Source organism: Ptychodera flava (genome assembly GCF_041260155.1).
Source record: "Ptychodera flava strain L36383 chromosome 3 unlocalized genomic scaffold, AS_Pfla_20210202 Scaffold_26__1_contigs__length_13983176_pilon, whole genome shotgun sequence".
Classification (NCBI taxonomy): Eukaryota; Metazoa; Hemichordata; class Enteropneusta; family Ptychoderidae; genus Ptychodera; species Ptychodera flava.
Window position 1 is genome coordinate 4,185,676 of NW_027248280.1, and position 26,091 is coordinate 4,211,766.

The window sequence follows — 26,091 nt, forward strand, 5'->3', positions numbered from 1 at the left end:
TTAAAAACCAACAATTCCTTACCAACAAATGATGATATCAGTAATAGTATAAGTGTTGAGGAATGGATCAAGCATTTCTCAAATCAAAATAAGAAATATAACCATAGTTCAAAATTAGACAAAATTATAAAGGAGCTAGAAAGTAAGGAAATTAATGAAGATTGAATGGGGATATTACTTCCACTGAAATCATGAAGGCAATTAAACAGTTAAAAAAGAAAAAGTCGCCAGGTGATGATAAAATAATCAATGAAATGTTAATAAGTGGTCAGTCTGTCCTTCTAAAACCAATTACAAAACTCTTTAATAGTATTTTAAATTCAAAAAAGTTTCCAGACATTTGGCGCACTAGCATTATAAAACCACTTTTCAAATCCGGGGATAAAAATAACCCAAATAACTACAGAGGGATAGCTCTATCAAGCTGTCTCTCAAACTTTTGACTTCAGTTTTGAATAACAGATTACATAAATATGTTGAGAGTCATGATATTCTAAGTCAATATCAGGCTGGGTTTAGGCCTGGATTTCGAACAACAGACAACATGTTCATCTTAAAATCGGTTATTGATAAGTATATTAGTAAATCAAACATTGAAAATGCGAAGGATAAAAGGAAAAATATAAATCGGTTGTTTGTAGGATTTGTTGATTTTAGAAAGGCATTTGATAGTATTTGGCGTCAAGGGCTCTATTATAAGTTACTAACACACAATATTAATGGCAATATTTATCAAATAATTAAAAGTATGTATGACGAAGTCAAATACAGTATAAAACTTAATGGTGGAATCACACGACAGTTCAAATCAATGCGAGGAGTTAGGCAAGGTTGCAATATTAGTCCCATTCTTTTTAATCTGTTTGTTAACGATTTATCGGTTACTTTGATGATAGGTGTGAACCAGTTAATTTAGGACAGTCCTGATCAATTTCCTATTATATGCTGATGATCTTGTATTAATTTCTGAATCAGAGGCTGGATTACAGCGTTGCTTTGATAAACTTCATTCATATTGTAATGACTGGAATTTAGAAGTCAACACTAACAAAACCAAAGTCATTGTTTTCAACAAGAATGCTAGGTCCTTCGTCATAAATATAACTTTTATTATAATAGTATGAAATTAGAAATTGTTCAAAGCTACAAATACTTAGGCATAGACTTCAAATGTAATGGGAAGTTTGACATTGCAAAGGAGACTCTATACAAGAAGGCACTGAAAGCGTTCTTTTATATTAGAAAAGTGGTCAGTTCATCAGCTAACATAAATATTCATGCATGGATTCATATTTTTGACCATGTTATTAGGCCTATACTAACTTATGGATGTGAAATTTGGGAACTGAGAAATATTCAGATAGGACACCAATTGAAAAATTGAATCTTAAGTTGTGTAAAATACTTCTCCAAGTTAATCAGTCAGCAACAAATTTAGCAGTGAGAGGTGAGATGGGCAGGCATCCTCTTTTAACTTTATCAAGAAAATGATGGTTAAATATTGGTATAGAACATACACTAAGAAAGAAAATACTTTGATCCATGAGGTGATGGTATTTTGTACTAACATAACATGGCCTGGGCAACTGCAATGCAAGAAATTACAGGATTGGAGAGTGTTGGTAATTTTTGGCAAAATGATAAACATAGTGTGAAAAACTTAACAGATAAGATAAGTAATGACTACATTTTAAATGGAAAATGAAGTTAATGCAGAAAAGACAGCATCAGGAGAGAATAACAAATTAGGCGTTTATAGAAAGTTTAAAACGGATTTTAAAATGGAAAAGTATTTAAGCTGTATCAAGGATAAAAATGACAGAAAATACATTACCAAGCTGAGAATAAGTGACCATAATCTGATGATTGAGAAAGGTAGACACATGAGACCAAAACTAAAAGCTGAGGACAGAATTTGTAATAGGTGTGATACTAACTCAGTTGAGGACGAATTTCATTATATCATGTGTTGTCCATGTCATACACAATCACGACAAAAATTGTTAGACTCGATAGCAGTCAACAATGAAAACTTCAACAACTGGGATCTGCAAGCCAAATTTTGCTACATAATGAGCAATACAGATAGCATGATATACCTCACAACATTTATCCAAGAAACAGATATTTTTTAAGATTACCCAACATTTCATATTCTGCATAAAGTTATATCTTATATTTATATATATATATATATATATTTATTATTTTTTGATAAATATCCTTTTCTTATTTTTGTAGTATTAGTTCTTGACTATGTTCACCTTTGAGGGAATAACGTCAATAAAGCTTATTAAGCTTATTACATACATACATACATACATACATACAACATACATACATACATACATACATACATACATACATACATACATACATACATACATATATACATACATGCATGCATGCATGCATACATACATACATACATACATACATAGACAGACAGACAGACATACACAGACACATACATATACTGTCAGACAGATTTATAAGTAGAAAGTGATTCCAGGTACATAGGTAGGTAAAACCTATTTATTCCCAGGGATGCACATCCAGTTGTAGCAATGATTGCTTAGATTACTGACAAGAGGGTAGCAAATCATATTTAACCGGCAAAGCAAGGACGTATGCGCTTGAAAGATGTAGATATGCTTTTCGCTTTTACTGTAAATTGTGGTGATTTGGCATCGACGCCGTTGTCGGGTGTTTACTGCCTTTCACTGGACACAGTATTCGCAATACCCGCTGGGCTAGATTAGATTATTTCAACGCGTCAGACGGTACGCACCGCCCGATGCTCTTTCAGCAGTCTGAACTATAATGAACAATATGGGGAATTTTCGGTCTCTAACAGTCGCACCCGATAGGATTGGACTTTTGTCATGTACAAGGGATAAAACAGCTTGCATCAAGATGCAAATCTATTTAGATTAATGTCTATCTTTATTTCGAAGTCTGAAACCACGGACGGATTATATTTTAATGTTTTATGACTTCAAATCCATCAAAGGAAAGATGGATGTGTACATACATACATACATACATACATACATACATACATACATACATACATACATACATACATACATACATACATACATACATACATACATACATACACACACACACACATACATACATACATACATACATACATACATACATACATACATACATACATACATACATACATACATACATACATACATACATACATACATACATACATACATACATACACATTACATACATATTACATACATACATACATACATACATACATACATACATACATACATACATACATACATAAATACATACATACATACATACATACATACATACATACATACATACATACATACATACATACATACATACATACATACATACATACATACATACGGATAGATATACATACATAGACAGGCAGACAGACAGGCAGACAGACAGACAGACAGACGGACAGGAAGGCAGGCAGACACAAAGGTAGGTAGGAAGACAGACAGAGACAGACAGACAGACAGACAGACAGACAGACAGGCAGACAGACAGACACACACAGACCATGCATACTACCATACAAACAAACATACAGACCATCAAACAAACAGACAGATGGATATGCACACATACAGAGGTGTACTTTTTGTGGAGAGAGAGGGGAGAGGGGGAGAGGGAGGGAGGAAGGAAGGAGGGCAAATCTAAGCCGAACGATACAACTTCCCTTTGTTACGCCTAGTTTTCAAAGTATCAACACATCTTTTACTTGCAGACCATTAGAATGTACTTTTGTAACGGTCGAAAAGTGTAACCCAATTAATGGAATTCCCAAACCGTGAAACGCTTTAAAAGTGACCTTCATTTCGCACGCCCCAGGGGAATTTTACAGGGATCTTAATCTCCCGTGAAATACACAAGCTGCGACGGTCAACGTATAAATGGAAGGGCAAATCGATTATGACATCGTTGGGGAATACGACACAACGGAATGGTTTGATTGATGTAGTAGATGCCATTGCTGTGCCCTCAAAACGATTACTATTTCTTATTTGTCGATGATAGAAGAATAAACACTATAACAGGTGTCTCAATATCTTCTAGATGAACGGTCCACGACCAGAAAGTTACACTTTTCCTGTCACTTACGCCAGAATTGTAATTGGCGGGAAATCCTATCCACAAACGGTAAATGCTGACAACGATTCCGGCAGGAACTAATTTTCTTACCGATACAACGGTGAAAGCGGTTTTGATGACATGCACTGTATCGGTATATACCTTCATTTGTTTCACCTTAGATATTTCTACGTCCGTAATTCAATTGCGTTTATCAGCGTCTGTCACCATCCGCCCATCCATCAATCTACAAAGCCATCGGTGTACATGCGATGTATTTAACAAACACAGATGTACAAACATCGGCATTGATGGATTAAGTTGAAAGCAGCGGTGTGCTTTCGTTTAATTAAGATTACCCTCTCTTTTATATATTGTTTTGAGTTAAGGGTTTCCGACTTAACCCGCAAGTCTCCCACGTTTATTCAGAATATAACTGATATTGAAATCGGAAAATCGCCTTTAATCATACCTGCCCAAGTGACTCGACGCATTTCCGTTGTCTTTACGTCGCTGGTTCGCACAAACAACGTGCTATGTCAAAGGATCCGTCTCATGTCGGCGCGGTTCATGCTGATCCCGTCCCGTTGAGTCTGTCGGAACCTTTGGTATTTTCTTTATTTTTATTATCCATCATGACAAATTACATTGAGGAATACAAATGGCAAAGCCAATTTCAAAAAGAGCCATTAATCTCTCAAAATCACCACAGAAAAAAATAAAACACGCAATGCGAATTGAATGAGAACGACCACAGATGTTGGGGAGTGACCGGCAAGAAGTGATACGCGACAGTCAGTCTTTCTACATACTTCTACCAGTCTGTCAGTCTGTCTGTCTGTCTATCTGTATGGGTAGGTATGTATGTATGTATGTATGTATGTATGTATGTATGTATGTATGTATGTATGTATGTATGTGTGTGTATGTATGTATGTATGTATGTATGTATGTATGTATGTATGTATGTATGTGTATGTATGGTGTGTGTGTGTATGTATGTATGTATGTATGTATGTATGTATGTATGTATGTATGTATGTATGTATGTATGTATGTGTGTGTATGTATGTATGTATGTATGTATGTATGTATGTATGTGTGTATGTGTGTGTATGTATGTGTGTATGTATGTATGTATGTATGTATGTATGTATGTATGTATGTATGTATGTATGTATGTATGTATGTATGTATGTATGTATGTATGTATGTATGTATGCATGTATGTATACAAACACACGCCCGACAGAATTTATTACCGTCCATTTAACATTTTACCTGGTGACGTCAAGGGGCGCCCTCCAAAGCGTACCTGCTTGAATTGGCATGTAGCCTACCATCCGCATGCAAGATATAGTGAAAAAGAAAGCCCACTTGCACCAAGAAGAAAGAAACATTTTGTGAAGAAAGATAATGATTTAAAATCGCATTCGTAGAAAACGTTTTTGTTTAAATCCACACGCACGTGAGTTGCAGAGGTGTGTGTTCCAAAATGTAAAATACATGACGTCGATAATTTTGCGTCTTCGTGTTTTGGTTTTATTACATAAAATGTGATTCATGACGACATGTAGTGAAATGAACATCAGTGTTAGTGATATCCGTGTCAGTGGTGACAGCATGTGAAATGATTGTTGTAGAAAGTATTGTTGTTGCAATAGTCATGTATACCTAAAGTTCATCCATTGGTTAGATCGAAGCTGGGAATCGTTTTCTGTGGATGAAAAACCTCCTGTACAAGGCTCTGCTGAAACGACATCTTAATAAACATGTCAGGTTTCATTGGAGAAGTTAAGCACAGGCAACGATGAACGGTAATTCATAACATCTTTTCTCTTCAGACTGAAATGGTTTTGTTTGTCAGGGTCAGACACATAACAGTGGAAGTAGAGGTGACTATGTGTATTTTATGTTGTACGTCAGGGGAAATGAAATCTGGGTTTTTTATTAGTATTTATAGATGGTCATAGATGGCGCCCTTGAGGCTTTGAATCTTTCATTTTGAAAATGTTGTTATCACAAATATACATTCTGAGAGATGCCTACTGTGTGTTGTTTTATAATAAGCGGTGCGTCAGAGTGTTATATATTGTGCTTCAAAACAGCCTGTTTTCACCTGTTCACCCAACTTTCAAGTAAATACGTCCACGATCACCGTTTACAACAATGGGTATGGGCCAAACCATGTTGGTGAATTAGGGTTTGTTTTGGTACATCGCTAGTGCATATTGTATCGATTAGAAACTGCTATACAGCAAGTATAACAACAGGAAAATATCAAGCCGTTCTCCATTATTATTTTTAAAATGAGCAGTTTTGACTTTTTCGGACAAGACCAGCGAATACTTTGACAATACCAAGCGGAAGTACAAGTCAACATCATTTTAGGGGGTGTGTGTATACATTCACTGTGAATCACGGTCTTATACAGATTTCTACCATGAGGCCATTTAAAGAAAATTCTTTGTTTGCCGTCCTTGGATTTTCGGGAAACCTGCCAACCAGCCAGGTAAGAGAAAAAACACAGACAAAAAACACAAGTATATTGACATAAGCTCATTTTCATTTGGTTTCTTTTGGAAAAACAATATTTTTGTTTGTAATAGTGTTAACATCGTGTTTGTTTTCTTAATTTTCTCTGAAAACCTACAAACTCGCGGACGGCAAAACAAAGAATTTCATTTACAGTGCCTGATAGGGTAAGGCCAGAGTTCTTCAGATATGCTAAATGTCGTCGCGGCCAGCAAGAGTCAATCTATTACATAATCCGAAAAACCGTAAAAGTCACGAGTTCTTAACTTTTGCTGAGTGTCGGCTGAAAGTGTACGCTGCACTGGACTATAGCGCGTTTCCAGTCCTGAAGAAGAGACCGATAGATTATGAAACGGGATTCACTTCTCTTGATTACTCACGCGGAGGGCGCGATAGGTGGATATTCTTCACTTGGCAAAGTGCCAGATGAAGGGGATCTACTCGCTTCAAAGTTTTCTTTAATCGCAGGGCTTTTTTTTCGAATCTAATATGCAGGTCTCGCTGTTTGATGGTTAGTACCTAAATTTACTGAATTTACAAGATGATTGCACAGAGCGGTCAGCTGGGAGGGTTCTTTGTGTACAGGTCACGTTTCATGTCAGATCGCCATGTTATATACATGTCACGGTTTCCTACTTGCGTTGGCTAATTCCTCGTTACAGTCTGTCCGTGCCTGCCGTCGATAATGAGTCAGCGAGTTCTTCTTCTTGAGACAGAAAAAACATCCTTCAATCCGATGGAAAACGGAGAAAGTCTCTCTTTCAAAGTAATTGCGGTCAAACAAAACAAAACAGAACAAATTCCAAATTTAGGAAAATGGAAAAACGAACCTCTCATGTGACTATTTTTTACTCTCTTCCACACACTGGAGTCAGGCGTATTTCACCCGGGCCCGAAGAAACGGGAAACACAGATGTAAATCAGAAATGGTACGAGGGTTCAGACGTATTAGATCAGATTGAACTTATTATGCTAATTGGAAACTGAAATGAGCAAGGCAATAACTGTTTATTCGATACTAAAATATAACGAATACAATATATGTAAAATCAATTTACGTTTGTGATTTTGTTTAATTAAAGAATTTCAATATTCAGTATAATTGTCTAAAATTGCATGGCAAGTGAAAGTGGGTGGGAATTAGGCAAGACTGTAATTCTTTTTTTCACTTCGAGGGATTTGTGAAAAGCAGTGAAAAGTAATTTCACAATAATCTTTACTGTGTACTCTATGATTTCTGAAATGCCCGAAATTTTGTAAATATCAGAATAATAAAGAAAGGGCGCCAGCTACGGCCAACAGTTGAATACTTCACAGCACACGAATTAGCTCTCATACAATTACCAACACTTTCAGGTTTTGGTATGTTCCTCCCGCCAAATTAGTGGCGGCAAATTAATCGCGGTAAAATGCCTAAAAAACAGCACTTGTTATTTGCAAATGAAACTGGCCGTGGAAAACAACGGAAACGGTGGAAATCGCATTTGTGCCATATAAAAGATAAATCAATAAATTTTCAAAGAATGGAAAAAAATGCATGACGATCCGTTTTAAAATGAGAGGCGCTACAGTCGTCTGCTGATATATTGCACGCAAGTAACCAAGGTACGAAGCTTAAAAACATTCCTAGTTGGGAAAGAGAGCACACCAACGGGCTCACTTTGCCTCATGTCATATATATCTGTATCGAATTTACATCTTGAACAGACAACGTGAAGTGAACACGTTACATTTCACTGCAGCACGTACTATGTTTTGTCAGATAAGCTGACGATAAGCTGCCAAAAACTCTACTTTGAAATATCCGAGATCTGTGCAGCTGTAATCTGATTATCAAGATTTCTTATCGATTAGTTTGATTAAGTACATCGTTAATGACAAATATCCCCAATATCCCGTAATATGAGCCTCACGCCCAGTCTTTAACACGCTGGCCTGTTCGCTGACCGAACTCCAACCGGTGTCAGTCAGCTCGGTGCTCAGGTTATCTGATGTCTCTTGACGATTAAACGTCCACACAAACTTATTTGCTGCCTTTGCGTATCAGCATGACGACTAGCGAGAGTAACTGAAATCCAACGCAGAGTCCAATCAGCGCCACGAAATCGGTAATTAGGTTTTCCTGGCAGCAAAAAGGAAAATAAACACGACAGATAGAAAATAAGTTTACTGGGTGTATCTTTTTTGCACATTAATATTTAAGGTAGTATGTGCCTCGAAAGTGAAAGACTGAAAATTTTGCTTAAACTTTTCTCAAGGGATATTTAAACCACTGTCTTTCAAAATCAAGAATAAAAATCGGGGGTCACTAGAGATACACATTACCTAAGATTTACCAATAGGTGAATTTCAAAAAGGCCGCCATCCCTGTGTTAACTCTATGGAAAAAGGTAAAATTTTCCATTTTAGGAAAAATAAGATGACGAAAAGTTTTCTTACACCAAGAGCTTTAAAATGAACCCCTACAAGTGGTAGATCAGAAAATAATTGAAAAAGTTTGAGAGTCTGAATATCTGTCCCCGAGGCGCATTCTAACTTAAGGTGACTGTCGAGCCAGAAATGTCATTTTCAAGGCCAAAATATCAACGAGAGTCAACAAGGAGAAGTTTAACATCGGCCTCACTTATAACACTGATAAGTTATACACATGCAATCGTTCCGTAGCAAAAGAGACTGAACTATCAAAATTTATTTCTTGTATGAAAAACAAGAGCCAGGTCTTTGACGTATCATGGTCAATTGTTGACAAAGCATCGAGTTACTCTAACATAAGCAAGTGATGCAATCTTGTATATCAGAAAAGTTACACATAATCAACGCTGATGAATCTAGGCTGTTAGACAAACGCTATGAGTTGCTTTCAAAATGTCGTCACCAAAACAAATACTATTTGTCAAATTTCAACACCGCCTGAAAACATGGTATAATGATACGTCCCAAGCATATACATGAGAGCAAAGACAAAACGAGAATTTAGTTTTCTGTCTGAAGATTGCAAAATGCATGAAACTTAAGTAACTGATATATATCTAATATCTAATATATATATATATATATATATATATATATATATAATATATAATATGAATACTGACAAGTCCATTCTAAAACCTTACCTTATTAAGATGATATTGGTCGAATAGTTGTTCACTTGTTTCGACGCACGGTAGGCGGGTATGATTTCTGCAATCGCCTGTTAAATTGAAATTGTCCAAAAATTATGTGCTAGTCTGAATATCGAGCAGTTATAATATGAACTAGTATAGATTGTAGATAATATATCCATGTCTTAACATATGTTATCTATCTATCTATCTATCTATCTATCTATCTATCTATCTATCTATCTATCTATCTATCTATCTATCTATCTATCTATCTATCTATCTATCTATCTTGCCAGCAGGGTGCATGACTTTATAGATCTACTCTAAACCTTTGAGTCGAGTGCCCGTTATTTATCCAGGTTTGTTGTCGTCGTCACGGAAGTCACTGAACCATGAATTCTTGTAACAAAACGTGTAATTTTATCGAAAAGTAGTGAATATAAAAAAAAATAATAAAAAATCTTCTTTGTCCTACCAATCTTTCCCACGTCTTTCCATTGGTTGACATTGAGTGCCTCGAACGCATACCTAAACCAGGAGAGGTGTTCTAGCCATCGTAGGTAAACTGGTATTGATCTGTGAAAACCAATCAATCAATCAAGCAAGCAAGCAAGCAACGAAGGAAGAAGGCAAGCCCTGAGCTTCTAAAATTGAATTGACATGAAAATAAAATCAATGATTTCCCAACCATCTTTGTTTGTGTGTTTCATCTGCCTAGCTTAGCCATTTGCGTCAATCAGACAGTATTTGGAAATGAATTTCAAAAGTGCGTACATTGCATTATTTACGGTCTTTTCCTCAGTAAATAAAGATTCGACTCTTCATCTTTTCCATCGCGTTGCCGAACTCTTAGACGGTCTTTTAGGAAGTGAGTGAGATATAGGATGGAGCTGAGGTTACAGAAGCGTGGCGATTACAGCAAACACGATGACGTACCTTACATTGATGAGGAATCCACCAAGCGTGAGGACCGGCAACACAAAGACCGCCAAGGTGATTGCTTTAGCCGTTTGGTTCGGCGTGAGTACCGATAGAAAGAGACCTGGGTAGGGATGCACGGCAGTTAAATACATTGGCCATCTTGCGGGCTTTCGGCGATTACACTGTCATCATTCACGTTAAATTGGATGAGGTTGCGGGTGCAATGGTCTGTTTGTTTTGCGTCAGAAAATGCGCAAAAACTTGGTCGGATGCGTGTCCATATGGCTGATTGATCAGTCAGTCGGCTAATATGGAGGTTTCTGTAGCGTTTTATAAGTCGGGCTTGGCTATATAAACGTATGTATGCGATTAGAGTACAGTCAAACTGTCGATTTCACATGTCAGTTATGTCAATCGGAGGAAAGCCATTTCTCGCTCTACAGGTCAGCTATTGATGAAGTTTTCTTGTCGTAAAAATGTCCTGCGATGTGAAAGTATGCCTTACATTGACGTCCGCGATTTTCCCATGTTGCCCTGTCAATTTACGCTTTGGACAGAACTCTCTATAAAAAGGTCAGGTGGTTGTTTATGATTAAAAGTGTCAGGCGCCAAAGCTTTATGTAAAATAGAAGTCATTATTAAATCTCATTGAACTTAATTAGATGCAATTCATTTTTTATTTTTGTTTTTTGATGGGCACTTTGTGAATGACTTTTCTCTGCATATCATAAGATTAGTATGGACGATTCAAGGAACTTCAAGTTTGATGTGACACTGGGGTCCAATCGCCTTGCACTATAAAGTGTTAAACCGTAGGTGAAGATTCACTTTGATATCGCTGTACGCTCCTAAAACGTACTCACCGAAAGAGCTTCCTGCATTAGCAACCAAGATGACTACGCCGATAAATATCAGAAATTTCAGCCCTCCCGGATCGAGTCCTGTGGAGTTAAACAGATCACCATTAAAATTAAATGGAACGTTCGTTGTGTAAAACTGCCTGCCTTCCAATTTAACGACAGATTTGTCAGCATAAGCTGCTTTTTCGCTCGTTGTCACAGCTCAGCTTGAGCATTTGTAATCATGTATTACACCATTTTTGCTCACATTATCTTTTACACCTTGAAATCAAGCAATTGACTTGCCGACTGTTAGAGAGAATTCAACGCGCGCCCGGTTGCTGTTCTTGAAAAGATACAGCGTTCGCGATCGTATGCGCACACGTCTCCGGTATTATCCTTTCACGCAGATGTTTCGTAGTCTGTAAGTTCTGCTGTTGTGTTCATGTGTTTTGGGGAGATAGCAAACAAAATGACCTATTTCTACTCCATCAGTGTAAATTTTACCTAAATGTAGGTGACAATTATAACGCAAAGACATGGATACGTCTTTCTGTTCAAAAAATATCTTAGAGAAATGTAAAGCTAACCTCCAGCGACAAAATCAGCAAGTTCAAGTTCATCAACCATGCGACAGAAATGCGTGTATACGAACGATATTCATATACGATTCGGAGGCACAAAGATGGAGGTATTAAGGCATCAGCAATAATACGTTAGGCACTCTCGTGATGAAAATTAAAAACCTTCGTTCGCTCATTCTGTCCTGGAAGATAGGGAAAATTTCACCTATTCTTTTTCATATTATGGGATAGAAAATGGTGCCTAACATTTAAAAAAAGGTTTTAATTTTGAACGGCAAATTACCGAATTATCGAACTTTAAAAGCCAAAATGACCGGCATTAGCGCAGAAAGATATCGTTTATTGTATTTACTATACAGTTTTGAAACTACCCTATACAAACCAAAGACGAGCAAAGAATTGTAAGTTTTTAGCAGAGTTATAAAAGTCCGATCACAAGATGCATTGTACCTGGAGCTAGTTTGATGACGCAATGCTTAAGACCGTTTCCTCGAAGCACCTGTCAGTTCCAATTGAATGAAAACACAGAGTTTACTCGACAACGACTTAACAGCGTACGTCCTCCGGTGCGGATGTTTCTAGGCCTGATCGAACGCGAAAGCAATCAGGTTGTGTTTATTTTTTCGAGATTGACCAAGTTTGATGGCATTCAATGTCTCATGAAATGAAGCCACGAGTAAGAGAGTACGCCTAATATGATTAGACTCACCGGCCATCCAATATACAATAGAACCACTCAATATCGGATACACGATCGATCCGGGCACCTATAAGAAGACGGTTAGAATGTCTTAAGGGGTGTGCATACGGAAACGGATCAATACTGAGAGGGAACATTAAAAGGGTCTGTACTGGATCGACCTGTTTGCTGCCGCCACAGATGAATGAACAGTTTCCCGGCGGCAATGTCTTCTTTGTTGAACAAACATTGTCAAGTTGAAAAACGGAGTGGGTGTCTCCGCTGACGTGACAAGAATTTGGTCAACATGTCTCGACAACAAAGGCAGAAACTTACAAGTGTCAATTTCAGCATTTCTAGGCAATAGGTTCATTTCACAGATGTATAATGAGTTTGGCTTTTTTTCCTATGTAATGGATGACATCATAGGTGAATGACGTCATAGGTACAGGGTGGTGGATTAGACTCCAGTGTCCACGTTGGTTAAATGTCTTACCTCAATGAGATACCTGGCTATAAGATAGGTATCTACGTTGTAGAGCCCAATCTTGCGTTCATGTCTGACGAGCGGCAACTCGTACTGCAGATGCTGGATGTGAAAAAAAAGGACAAAAAGTGGACTGATATTCGGCTGATTGCAAAGTATAACCGAGACAGATAGAAAACAAGACTAAGGTTATTAAATCTGAACGCTATACAGAATCAGGCTGCTGTTAGATAAATGCGTTCCATATAGAGTCGGTATACACCTTATTGTGACACCATTATCGAATCAGTGGTTCTATTGTTACTAGGGCTATCTGTCAACAGTAAGACTTGTATTAATCAATTTGAAGGTAAACATTATTTTGACTAAGTTTATAGCCGTGAACCTATCTTGTCAATTTTTTCACGAGTGGGAGAAATGGCGTTTAAAATGCATTTGCAAAACGCGAGTGTGCAGTGTGACTTAAGAGTACTGGATCTCAATACCTTGAGATTGATGCACACGTACAAAAGACATTATTTCCTGATAAAAACACATGCATTTCTTCTGACTTATAGGTTGCACCACGATGAAACAACAATATGAACAATTATCCTTTAGCTAGACTGGCTAATAGTGTATGATGGAGGAAATTACCACGATAGATGAAAATAGAGTGTCGCAGCTCTGCAGGACGATGACGACGAAGAATAGCGCCACCACACCCTGGATGCCAGTCTGCGTATGAGCTATCTTGAAGTAGGTCGCTCCGACCAACAGTGAAATGACCTGTGCATGACAACGGTACAGCGGGAGAAATGAATGTTTACGCCCTAAGGCCATTTTTAATCAAATATTATGCGGTGGAAAATCCCATTAGTTCTTTATTAGGATTAATTAGTCCTGGTAATCATGTTTACCCATGGGAGAGGTGAAGTTTGTTTTCTACAATAAAAGGACCGTCATCACGATGAGACATGGGGTTTCAATACAGTATTAATATTTATTACTCATTTCATTTAGGGTGAGCGTTGTGTCATGAACTCCCGCTGCGTAAACGATTGATTCTTCAGGGGAATAAACGACGATAATTGCACGTTCCGGTTCAGAAAAAAAACTTGGCCTAATACTAGAAAGTCTTTGTGTCAGCAAATGACCAAGCATGCGAGTATTTTTATTCGTGGCCAAGAGATTACGCATGAGCACGTGCAAAACTCTTGGTCATATTATGTCAAGTCGTCAAAATTACGGCAAGAATATCCCTCAACATGTTTTGCTGAGAGAAGATAGAGGCAGATCAATGAGAGAGAGAGAGAGAGAGAGAGAGAGAGAGAGAGAGAGAGAGAGAGACAGAGACAGAGACACAGACACAGAGAGAGAGACAGAGAGAGAGGGGGTTGTAGTTTGAGGAAATAAGTCAAAATACCATAACATGAAGAAACTGCAACTGGAACAACCTTAGTCGTCTGCGAAGGATGATAAAATGTCGCCACAGCAACGTTGTCAACTGAGTGCACCAATCTGTATTGTACCTGCATGAACGTAGAGGGCGATATCAGTTTAGATGCGAAGAGAGCCGAACTGCACGAGTAATTGCGCACACTCAAAGAAAACTTTTTCTCCGGAGTATTTACACTATTATAGACTAGTATATCTTAATAGATTATGAACACTGTTACGCACTCTTTGCGTCAAGCAAAACTAAGAGGAAAGCAACTCAAATAACACTTAATAGAAAGTTTTTTCTTTGGCATAATTATACATGAAATTATATTACGGGTTACCCGTACATTGCACTTTATGTTCGCTAAGCTGTCACACTGCACAAATCTAGCCTGTAGGAAACTGGCACTTACATTTTCTTTTTGCAATTACCGATTCTTTCCTGAAAAAATCAAATAATACATGGTGAATTATGATAATATAATGAGCGGTAAAATTGAGATAACTTCTGAAGCATTCGATGTGGATTGTACACTGCATTTAGGCAGAGCTATACACCCTTATACACTAAAAGTATGTCATTTTTCATTTAGTATACTGTGGTTGACAGTGTGTGTGTATGTGTGTTTGTATTCTGTCTGGCGTTTCCAACCCATGACATTTTTAACACGACCGAAATATAGCACTCACTGGCGGGGTTATTGCAACTCGTCTGCTATGAATGTTTCTCTGCCCTCGCATGGGGCATACCACACACAGGGGACCAGCCTCACCTTAACACTTGAGCTTCGCCTGACCCGTGCCTTGAATGATACGTCTTGTCTCTGTTCGTAGGCCCTCCATCCGAAATGCGAATTGTCAAAGCTATTGCATAAACCCTGCCAGGAAGATAATGGTGGACAGCAATTTTTATCAGATTATCATGGGATTTATGAAATATGTTAAAACCTAAGCTTTGAGGCATTTTCAAGAAATACTATGAAGAATTTTGTTGAAGAATTGAAATAATCAATGATGCTTTATCACGTTTTGAACGTTAAAAATTTGAACAAATACAATGCACTTAAAATAGACTTTTTATAGACTTTTGATATGAATTATTCTTGAAGGGACAGAGACCAAAGCAACGGACACCACGCAAACAGTAATTGCCTCACCACGATATAAGCTACTCCTGTCTATTATTCTAATATAACTTTGACCTTCATATTTGATGTGATCACGAGAATAATCTTATTATACCATACCATACAATATCGAATGCGCTTAGTAGACTACCTAATGATCACCAAAAATGCCCCTGACCGATTCATTTGGGAATGATATACATGATTTCCAGTAAAATGTTTGTCATTAAAACATTATCTACAAGAGAAGGCGCAATGATGATGAACCCAGGGTTGCCTCGTCTGCTCCATCTAAAGAAGTCGGCATAGGTTGAGGGGAGGGGGGGGGTCCTAGCACTATTGTACCAAATTTCCTCCGTTCTGCAACATGCATGTTATTATTTCCTTTTTTTCTGCCGGAGGATATCTGGTTAAAGGTGCTTTAACTATGTGGCCAACATAGTTAGTACATACCAGCAAATATCTGAATCTAAAACAATACGTTGAAGGACCAGATAACTGGTATGTCATCAACAGGAGAATGAGGGCGCACTTTAACTTAATCGCTTTGAAGAGCAGCTTTATAAGAGCAGCAGTTGAATCAACGCAAACAATGCTATCATCAAGTTTGTTCCAATCAATTATGGTTCGTGGGAAAAAGGAGAATCTGTAATTTTCTGTGTTACAATGAATGAATTTGAAACAGCGGGAATTGTTTGTTACAAATCTTTCAACAATATTGGAACTAGAGTAATCTTTGAATGACCTCGGTTTGACAGCTCTTTTTGGTCTTTGGGGAAGAAGATGCGGGACACCTGGCACGAATTCCGTCACCACTTTAAACAAGAAAACTAAACGAAGATTTTTCCTTCTATCCTGTAGTACCGAAATGCCGTTAGTTTTGAGAATGTTGGATATTTTACAAGGTTCTCTAGAGTTATAATGATTGGCAATAAATCTCGCTAGCAGCTCTAATTTGTCTATGTCCAGTTGAAGGAGAAGATCCCAAACGGTACTCCCATATTCCGCGGTAGATCTGACGAGCGATATGTAAGCGTTTTTTCCGGCAAGATAAACTGCAGTGTTTTAGATTTTGCCAGAGAAAACCTCAGGTCGCACTGGCTTTCTTAGATATCTTTGCTATGTGAATATTCCATTTTAGGTCATCAGATGGCATAAGACCAAAACATGGATGATTTGGAACCTGTTTCAATGTATATGACCACTTAGGCTATAAAAATGTGAACTCTTACACTGAGTACTAAGAATATAAACATTTCTTTGCATTAAATCGCATACCCCAAGATTTTGCCCATTTATCTAGTTCACAAAGGTCGTTTGCAGTATATGGTGATCTTTTTGTGATTTAATTGATCGATATAGTAAACAGTCATCAGTGAAAAGGTGAACTTGTGAATTGACGCTCATGGGTTGATATGGCAAAATAAAAGGAGTGGACCTAACACTGATGGCATAATCAGATAAAATCATGGATCGTATAACACTTAAGAGTAAAATGATTAATACAACGAATGACATATATACTACATTAATAAAACTGTTTAGGCTGACTCGATCACGGGCATAATGTTCATCAAATTATTGTTCTTCGCGCTATACGAGCCAATATTTCGCGTGACGTACAAAAGAGAAAAACGATTATTCATTTCAGACTTGCCTCAATGCTCAGTGTTTTGAATGTCTGAGATACTTAGGTTTTAGGTGTGACTGAGTTCACCGTTTGCAAAAAATTTAGATTTGGCGGCACGCTCGTACCTCGTACAAATTTAAAATTGACATCCGATTATATTTTAAGTGCAAATATAGAATATTTTTATGAAGAACAAGAGATGACTTTAACCTAAATGAGTGGATTACTTTAATCAGTAATCCAAAGTTATTGCAATTATCCTAGCATAGAATCGTGTTCAGTACGGCAGATTAACACGCTTACAATACTCGGTGACTTACGACTCTGCGTGCTGCCCTCGAGAATCAGTCTATAAAAATTTAACGATTTCCCGTCTGTACTTCGGTACCACCCCAGCGCTTTAAACACTGCAGACATGACAAGTATTACATAAAATGCTGGGCTCAGTCAATTGTATGAAAAGGTACGCCAGAGGGCGCTATGTATCGGGCATGAAGAGAAACAAAGAATGGACTATACCTCTATACGTTGTCTACACTGCTTCTCCATGCCCGGCAAGAGTTGCAGTATGTGACGGAAATAGTCGGCTGGGCAGTAATACGCTGAGCAAGTGTGACCATGTAAGGAGAAGAAATCGACGGCAGACTGCCTTGACCCAAAATAGACGCATCGTCCCTCTGCTAAGAGCATAATACTGTGGGAATAGTCAGAATAATATATTAATGTAAAATAGGATATTCTTATGTCTGCATATAAATATCCATGACACTATGAAACACTTTCCCTCACAGTAGTTGTCACATAGATAATTTTAATACACTCAGTTGTAGTTTACACAACTTAATATTCACTGCAAAGTAGATATTCATAATTGTTGAATTAATCCTGTATTGACATATGGTTCAACATGGAAACGTATAAATACACACCTAAAAGCCACCGACACTCACACATGCATACATGCACATACATACATGCATGCATGCATGCATACATACATACATACATACATACATACATACGTACGTATATGTACGTACGTACATACATACATACATACATACATACATACATACATACATACATACATACATACATACATACATACATACATACATACATACATATATTATTATTATCGACCAGGTATTGACTAATCAGACAACACATCAATAAAACAACTGAACAAAATATGCTACAGTAATTTCTTTGTCTTTCGTATAAAGTAACAGCTAGACATAAGGCTAAAAAAAGAAATGTTTCTGGTCAGGTATTTCTTTAAAAAATGGTGCGGCGACGCGCATTTTATTTTATTTTATTTTTTTCCCCTCAAGGGAGGGAGGAGGGTCAGTTTTATAGTTTTATCAATATAATCACATGTATACTGTTCGTGCAGTCACTGATCATGCCCCCAAAGGATTTCTCTTTTTCTTCAGCCATTATGGTTTGTTGTCAGCCACGGCCCCCGGCCACAAACAGAAAAAAGGGTGACGCGCTGTTGTTCAATTGACGTGCGCGCTGACCAGAAACATTTCTTTTTTTGGCCTAACAGAATGGGCGTGTAGAAGTTCTAACCTGTCGAACAGTTCATAGAGCTGGGACGACGCCCTTTCAAAGGAGCAGACCACGGTGTGACCTATACTGGCAAGGTCTTTCAGCTCCTGAAGTACATTAAGTGCCATTGCAGTTTCCAAGCCCTTCGTTGGCTCGTCGTGAAATAATACTGGTGGGTTGGTAAGTAGCTGTAATGTAGTATGTTTACCATAAGACAGGTTATTGTATGTTGTAAATGCATATATGCAATTATGTAATGCCACTAGGCAATGAATGAGGAACAATTAAGATTCGATATCAAACACATGGCAGTCTGTGGTTCTCTAGGAAACCCTTCCTCTGAATACACATAGCAGTGAATTAAGGTCGTTAAATGTTTGGTCCTGCGCCTCACCTCTGTTGCTATGGACAACCTTTTCCTATTTTCCATGAGATTCCATGACCCGTGCGTTCTAAGTCTCCAACCAGGGAGTTTGCACACTCCATGAGTTCACTCTGAAAAAGAGAAACATTATTGAATGTCAACTAAGTTGTGATAACTGGATTAATCCCTAGTATTAAATCTATACTAGCCCTAACAGTTATTCAATATGTATAAAAACATGCATCTTCACAGCAAAGATTATCCATAGCGAAGCAGGGACGATGCAAATCAGGTTTGACTATCACAAAAACAACATTATATTACCATGCCCTGCCTATCGCATTTTGATTGGTCGAGCTGAACCACATGACTGACCACAAATGCACAGTAATGCACTTGTGGGCAAAGTTGAGATACTCTTTTTCTGAAAACATCGCCGGATTTGCCAATTTTTTCTGATTTTCACAGCCGCGTGACAGTGCGTCGCGTATTGCTCAGTTCCGGGGCCAAGTTGTCGTTCGCTTGGGAAATTTTCGCAAATTTTGACGGTTTTCTTGGGTTCGTTGATAATATAATGGAAATAACAGACTCCGCCCTGACCATTAACGTTTATTTATGGGCTCGAAACGTTAATGGTCAGCGCGTCGCCCATTATTTCTATATTATAACATATACGCAGCTCATTTTATTGCCTCGAGAGATCGCTCATGTGCTGAAAGACAACAATGGCCGGTGTTTATAACAGCATTAGTATCAGTCTATACGATTTCAAGTCTTCATTAACATGTGACAACATTAAAGATTTAGAATAGCCACGTCGATGGCTATCTTGTCAAATCGGTGAAAGGTATTAAGCCATAGCCTTATTTAGACATATAACTCGATAATTATATGAATAAACGTGACCTCAAAAAAATCAGAACCCCAAATACACATAATCAAAATAAGCCAGATCTTGATACGAAAAGCAGAATCCCTGTTTGCTTGTTTGTTTAATCTTACCTCTTCTAACATATCTTCAACTTTCTTGGACCTGTCTTTATCTAGTGTGTTGTTCGTCATCCGAAGCAATGCCTTCAAAATAAAGTGGTGGGGAAACGTAACAATATTAAATCAGGTATCTATGGCAAAAACCTTACGGTATTGGTAACATATTTCGCTATGTTGGATTGTTATCATAAACACCATTTGTATTTTACACTCGTGTACACTTCGATGAAATGAATGTGCGCCTCTCTAGGTATGATGCGTAAACTATTGTGATCTGTGGACAATGTGCCTTCATCACATTGCGCTAAGAATCCCAAGTACTGATCAAAACACAGGGATTGGAGGAACAGAATTACACCGTAAAACTTAGGTATCGTGACGAGAAGAAATTTACATTTTCAAAGGTATTATATCAATGTAGGAAATCGGTTAAAAAAAGCAACCATACATCTAAGCAGCTAATTCAGAAACGTGTCTTCAAAGCAAAATTGCATTTGCCGTGATAATTGTGGCTAACATACTGCTGTGTACCCGATATACCTCGCATCATATGTTGCCAGCAAACCAAAATCCGTCACGGTCACAAATTTCCACCTGCTCATCGGACAGATCATTGTCCAATGCAACCCAACCTGCAAAAATGTACCAGCCCAAAACAGGTAATTATTTTAATCTCTATAAATTACATAATTTACGAACGAGCGGAAAGCTGAGAGCCGGTCATGGGCTAAGATATTCCGTAGGCCCATAAAATGGGAGATGCTTTGACTTGCCGTTAGCTAAGAATTTCTAGACTTTAATTCTTTCGGAGTCTTCAAGAGCACCGATCTCCTATTTACTGAATCACAGTGAACAAACTTTCCCTCAAATTGCAGAAATGCATCTGATCTCCTGCATCATTGTCTAGTGGATACATGTCACCATTATCACGCAAACCTTCCCGAAACAGCTTGACAGTTTCCCCTATGTAGTACCTGGATTTGTAAATGCTCCTTCACTGTCAGGGACGGAAGAAAGAAATCATCCTCTTGAATATATGCCATGAGACTTGCCATGGACGAGTCAGCTGTTTCCCCGTTGGCCATCACCGTGCCTTCGATAACGATGCCGTCAGATCTTCGGAAGCTCAGGGTCTGCAGCAGCGTTGATTTGCCGCTTCCTCTGTGGAAAACGCGGGAAAAATTTATCTTGCAATGCTTGTCGTCTGCCAGTTTAATAAATCAATATGGCTATTCCCCGCGACGTTGATAACAGTTTAAGTCGTTTAAGTCAAAATAGTGACAGTCTTGGTCATTCAATATTAAAGCTCTAGGACTTATAGTAATGGTGACTAAACATGAACACAACTTTTCAAGTTGCATTCCTACAGTTACTATGGTAACTACAAGTTAACCTTTAGAATGTCTTCCTTTAAGGCAGAGTACGCTTCGCGGACAGACATTCCTACTGCCAATTTTTGGAAAAAAAAAACTTTTGTGATCTACCTCTCGTGGGATTCATTCTAAAGCTCTTGGAGTAAGTAAAAAATTGCCAGCTTAGCTTCCGAAAATCGAAAGTTTTCTTTACCCCTATACAGACAGGGATTAACGAAGGGATGGCGGCCATTTTGAATGTCAAATATCGGTAAATGTCAGCCTTAGGTAATCTGTTTCTCTAGTACCAAACTTTGCTGGATAACCCTTGATTTTTATCATTGATTTGGTAAGAGTATGGTTGAAAGTTTCATTGAGGAAAGTTTGACCAAAAATTTAACCCTTTCGCAAGGCGTATAATACTCTAAGGGCCAGTAGCTGCTTGATGATTTTTCAAGACTATCTTTGTTTTTAACGTCGATGGCAGTTCCTTGATCTATTCCCAAGAACATGATGAGAACCTACTATTTAGCTTACAAAATTTCCTTTTACGTGATAAATACACCGCAATCTACACATGTACAGGCTGACAAGCTGAATATTTTGTAAATCGTGTTGTGCGGAGCAGAACAAGAAACTACAGTGACATTAGAAGCAAATATAGTGGAAAAGCCTTAAAAGATACAGTTACGGGGCCTTTAAATACATATGTGACCTTTGAACAATTGCAACTATACAACGTTCTATTGGATATGCATCTGGACATAAATATGGCTCGCTTTATCGGTGGGAAGAACAGTGCATTTGAAGCGTTTCAATCGCCGTCCTACTGAGTGCTAGCAAAGGTCAAGTGGTGATCTCCCTCATGAGCGATTTGACAGCACAAAACCCCGCCGGGCGCGGATGGTGCTGCATTTATATCGTCTACATACATATCTACTGAATGTGTAAGTGTCGACGTGTCGAAAGCTGAGTGCATTTACTGCTGAACTGTACGAGATGCGGGTATGCAGGTTGCTTTAAATCAATGTCCCTGACTAACCCGAGTCAAAAATATTCATTTTTGTCAAATCGTCGTTAGGCGTTACTTTGACGCGGTGAATTTGTTGACCAGGGAAGACTTTTCGGACACATAAATCGTACCACGAGTGCTACAGGACTTTGTTGACGGCAAGTTGGGGTCATTCACTTTCAGCTCTGGAGTGTCAATTTCGTGTAACCTCCTACTTGTAGTGGCATGTTATTCATGTGAATTAATAAGCCTCGTTACTATTTTTACAATGAACTACTCACTGCAGACAGACATATAAATCAAGAGGTAGACGAAGTGACTGGAATTTAAATCGTTCGACACTTGGTTACAGGCTCGATAAAATGACATCCAAGGCACGTGTGCATACCCCCGTAAATAACGCCAAACATCGAGAATATATCAAAATGTTCTCTTTGCGTGCTGCGTACACTACTTATATTCGCTTCCCTATCCAAACCTTAACACTGTACGTTTTTCTTATCTGATGATTGGACCATACCAAACGTCTTTGTACCACAAATTCACGTCGCCGTCACTTCGAATCCATCAATTCACTATGGTAAACAGCTACGATTATGAATATGACCGGTTTATAGGTCACGGCAGCCTGGTACAGTTGATTAGTTTCGTCATCGTATGTTTGATCATTCAGGGCTTGACTCGTCTTGTTCTTATCGAGACATAGTGATAACAACCTATACATCACGTGTAAGTCACGTATCATGCTTTTCTTCCTGTCAAATGGGCAGTGACCTCTGTTAAGGTAGAATGCGCCTCGGGGACAAATGTTTGGACTCATTTTTTTCAGTATGTTTCCGCTCTACCGTTTGTGGGGCCCATTTCAAGGTCTTGGAATAAGAAACCTTTCGCCGTCTTTTGTTTTTGAAAATCGGAAAATTGTATTTTTTCCATAATTATCATATAGTAAGCTTATAGAGTTAACACGAGAGTGCCAGCCACATTGAATTTCAAATATCAGTAATTGTTAGGTAATTTGTGATTGTTACTCTGGTACCAAACTTATACGGGTGACTCCTAGCTTTACTTTTGATTTGGTAAGAGAATGGTTGAAGGTTTCATTGAGGGATGATGGAGCAAAAGTTAAAGTCTTTCATATTTCGAGGCGCATACTACCTTTAAAAAAATCAGGTGGCTCCATGATTTCATTACACTTACCTCGCACCAATTATTGCTAGTAAATTCCCTGGTTTAGCACAGCCATTCACTGTAAGTGGTTAGATACAAATAAAGGAATATTGGGTCAGAAAAAAAATCATTTTTTCACAGAGATACACCAGAACGGTTACCGTTTTGTTTTAAAATTACATGCATCCTCAAAGACATACACTCTTATTTTGAACATATATCCATTCATCTCCTAAATTGTATATATATATATATATATATATATAATATATATATATATATAATATATATATATATATATATATATATATATTTATATATATATATATATATATAACTTATCAATATAAACTTATCAATATATATATTTATATATAAATGAGTATATATTAACACAATTACTTCAAGAACAAAGTAATAATATCTGTTTTAAGTTTTATGCATCCTACAAAATTCAAACAGAAGTGCATGCAATGCATGAAAATTAAGTAACATATATCATTACTTTGTACCTGAAGTAATTTGTGTTATTATTTATAACGCTCGGCTTTCCGCATCGAGCACTAAAATTTCCCACGAGGACATCTGTATACTTCGATATATATATGTCAGAAATGGACCGATGTAACGTTGGTGCAGGACACAGATGAATCACTTAGTCACGTTGAGACAGCAGTATTTTTTTAAAAAATCTCGCGTAACGTAGCTGTGCTCTGTTTGCCCAGTGACCGTGATTCAAATTTACTTGCAGCTCCACACTGTATATTCGGCGCAGACTTACAATTCATGAATATTTATAAACAAGCCCAATCGAGTCGAAAGTGCTTTTGTTCTGTTCCTTACAGAAAAGAGAGACGCAGTATGCAAGGACGGTCAGCACGGCTGAGAACTGGGTCAATGCCCTTTAGTCTCTTATATCCTGGCTGCTATCCTTGTCGCTAGTCACAGTATGAAGTCTAACGAATTCTAATTTACAAAATGCTTTCAATCTCGAATTGGAGAAAACGGAAGCCGAATACCAGCGAATGTAAGAATATAGTATGGCGTCGGTCACCTCGACCTCACAGTTCACTGTGTCAGTGTATTGAAAAGGTGAACTTGAGGTCATTTGAGAAAGAAATCTCGGCGTTGTGCACGTACGCGTTTTTGCGTTGAAATAAAGCATAATAGATGCTTAAAAGGTCAAGCAACTGATTATCAGGGTCTGTTTTTCGTGTTTTAGGTAGATACACGTGAATAACATTCGTGCCCCTATGTTAACACTGGTTAAAGGGGTGTTTACATACCTCCGTACAGCAACTGTCTCTCTTTGACTGGCTTTGATCGGTAACACCTCGGCAGGAAAGACTCATAGAGCGTTCGCGATGTGACGCGCACGTTCGTCCACGTCAGCGACACCGTTCTGTCGCTGTACACCGTCGACGGGCTTGGCGACCTGAAGCGGAAGCAGTCGCCGTTCGCGAAGGCCGTCTCCGACTCCGTGAATCTGTAGTTTTCAGAGGCGTCGGCATGGCTGCCGATGTCTTCGCTGGTACCGCTGTCCTCCAAGGCAGAGCGAAATCGGCTGTCGACGATGCATACTTGGTAGGGGCTCCGGTTGTGAGATTGTAACGACCGCTGCAGTGGCAGGGGACTGTCTCTGTCAGGCTCAAGGTCATACAATTCCATGCTTTATCGAATGGATAACACCTTACCTTCCCCTGCGACGCGCCATTGCAGCAAGCTGTCGCGGTTACGAGATGGAAACACAACAATAGGTCTAAAAGATACTCATTCAGTAAGCTTATACATGCATGCGAGAATACGTGATCCCTGAGCTATGTGGGGAGACGAGAATAAATTTTAGTTTCTCCTTGATCAGGCGAGACGTGATATTTCATATTTCTTCTTCGAGGACACGATTACAACTGCTGAAATTTTAAGCGCGAATCTGATGTTCTGTAGGCAGGTTTGAATTGATGACTTATCTCTGTTAAAATATCTTTCTTCTACTGTTAATTTCGTTATTCACATATTTTTGGCGCCAAATTTTTTCAGTTCGCAGGACTGCTAATTTCTGTAGGCTCATTTTGAAGCCTGTTGAGAAGGTTTGGCTTTTTGTCGTTTATATGGAAATTTAAACTTTGAATTCCCCGCCCACAGGAGATAATAATGGGGTAGAGACCATTTTCAGTTTAAAATATTGGTATTTTTTAGAAA

General features: G+C 38.2%; 1 protein-coding gene across 1 annotated transcript; it reads right to left on the bottom strand.

The window, feature by feature from the left end:
• Positions 1-7,646: 7,646 nt before the first annotated feature.
• On the bottom strand, positions 7,647-25,643 carry LOC139125904 (protein white-like). Its single transcript, XM_070691986.1, has 18 exons — positions 25,179-25,643; positions 23,923-23,971; positions 21,336-21,522; positions 20,374-20,445; positions 19,402-19,502; positions 19,029-19,195; positions 17,973-18,147; positions 15,470-15,574; positions 15,110-15,138; positions 14,680-14,785; positions 13,911-14,042; positions 13,284-13,376; positions 12,818-12,875; positions 11,549-11,626; positions 10,701-10,806; positions 10,240-10,340; positions 9,774-9,850; positions 7,647-8,779 (listed from the first exon to the last, which is right to left on the bottom strand). The coding sequence occupies exons 5-18, from the start codon at positions 19,435-19,437 to the stop codon at positions 8,681-8,683; spliced, it is 1,362 nt and encodes a 453-aa protein (XP_070548087.1). The 5' UTR covers positions 19,438-19,502; positions 20,374-20,445; positions 21,336-21,522; positions 23,923-23,971; positions 25,179-25,643; the 3' UTR covers positions 7,647-8,680.
• Between the last annotated feature and the right edge of the window lie 448 nt (positions 25,644-26,091).

What these genes read in the sequence shown, in the direction of transcription:
- LOC139125904 (XM_070691986.1), bottom strand. Translation starts at nt 19,437, where the DNA reads ATGGAAAATAGGAAAAGGTTGTCCATAGCAACAGAG. An exon ending in CTCTATGAACTGTTCGACAG is followed by an intron (nt 18,148 to 19,028) that starts GTTAGAACTTCT and finishes CTATTCCCACAG; the next exon opens with TATTATGCTCTTAGCAGAGG. An exon ending in TAGCCAGGTATCTCATTGAG is followed by an intron (nt 12,876 to 13,283) that starts GTAAGACATTTA and finishes GTCTTCTTATAG; the next exon opens with GTGCCCGGATCGATCGTGTA.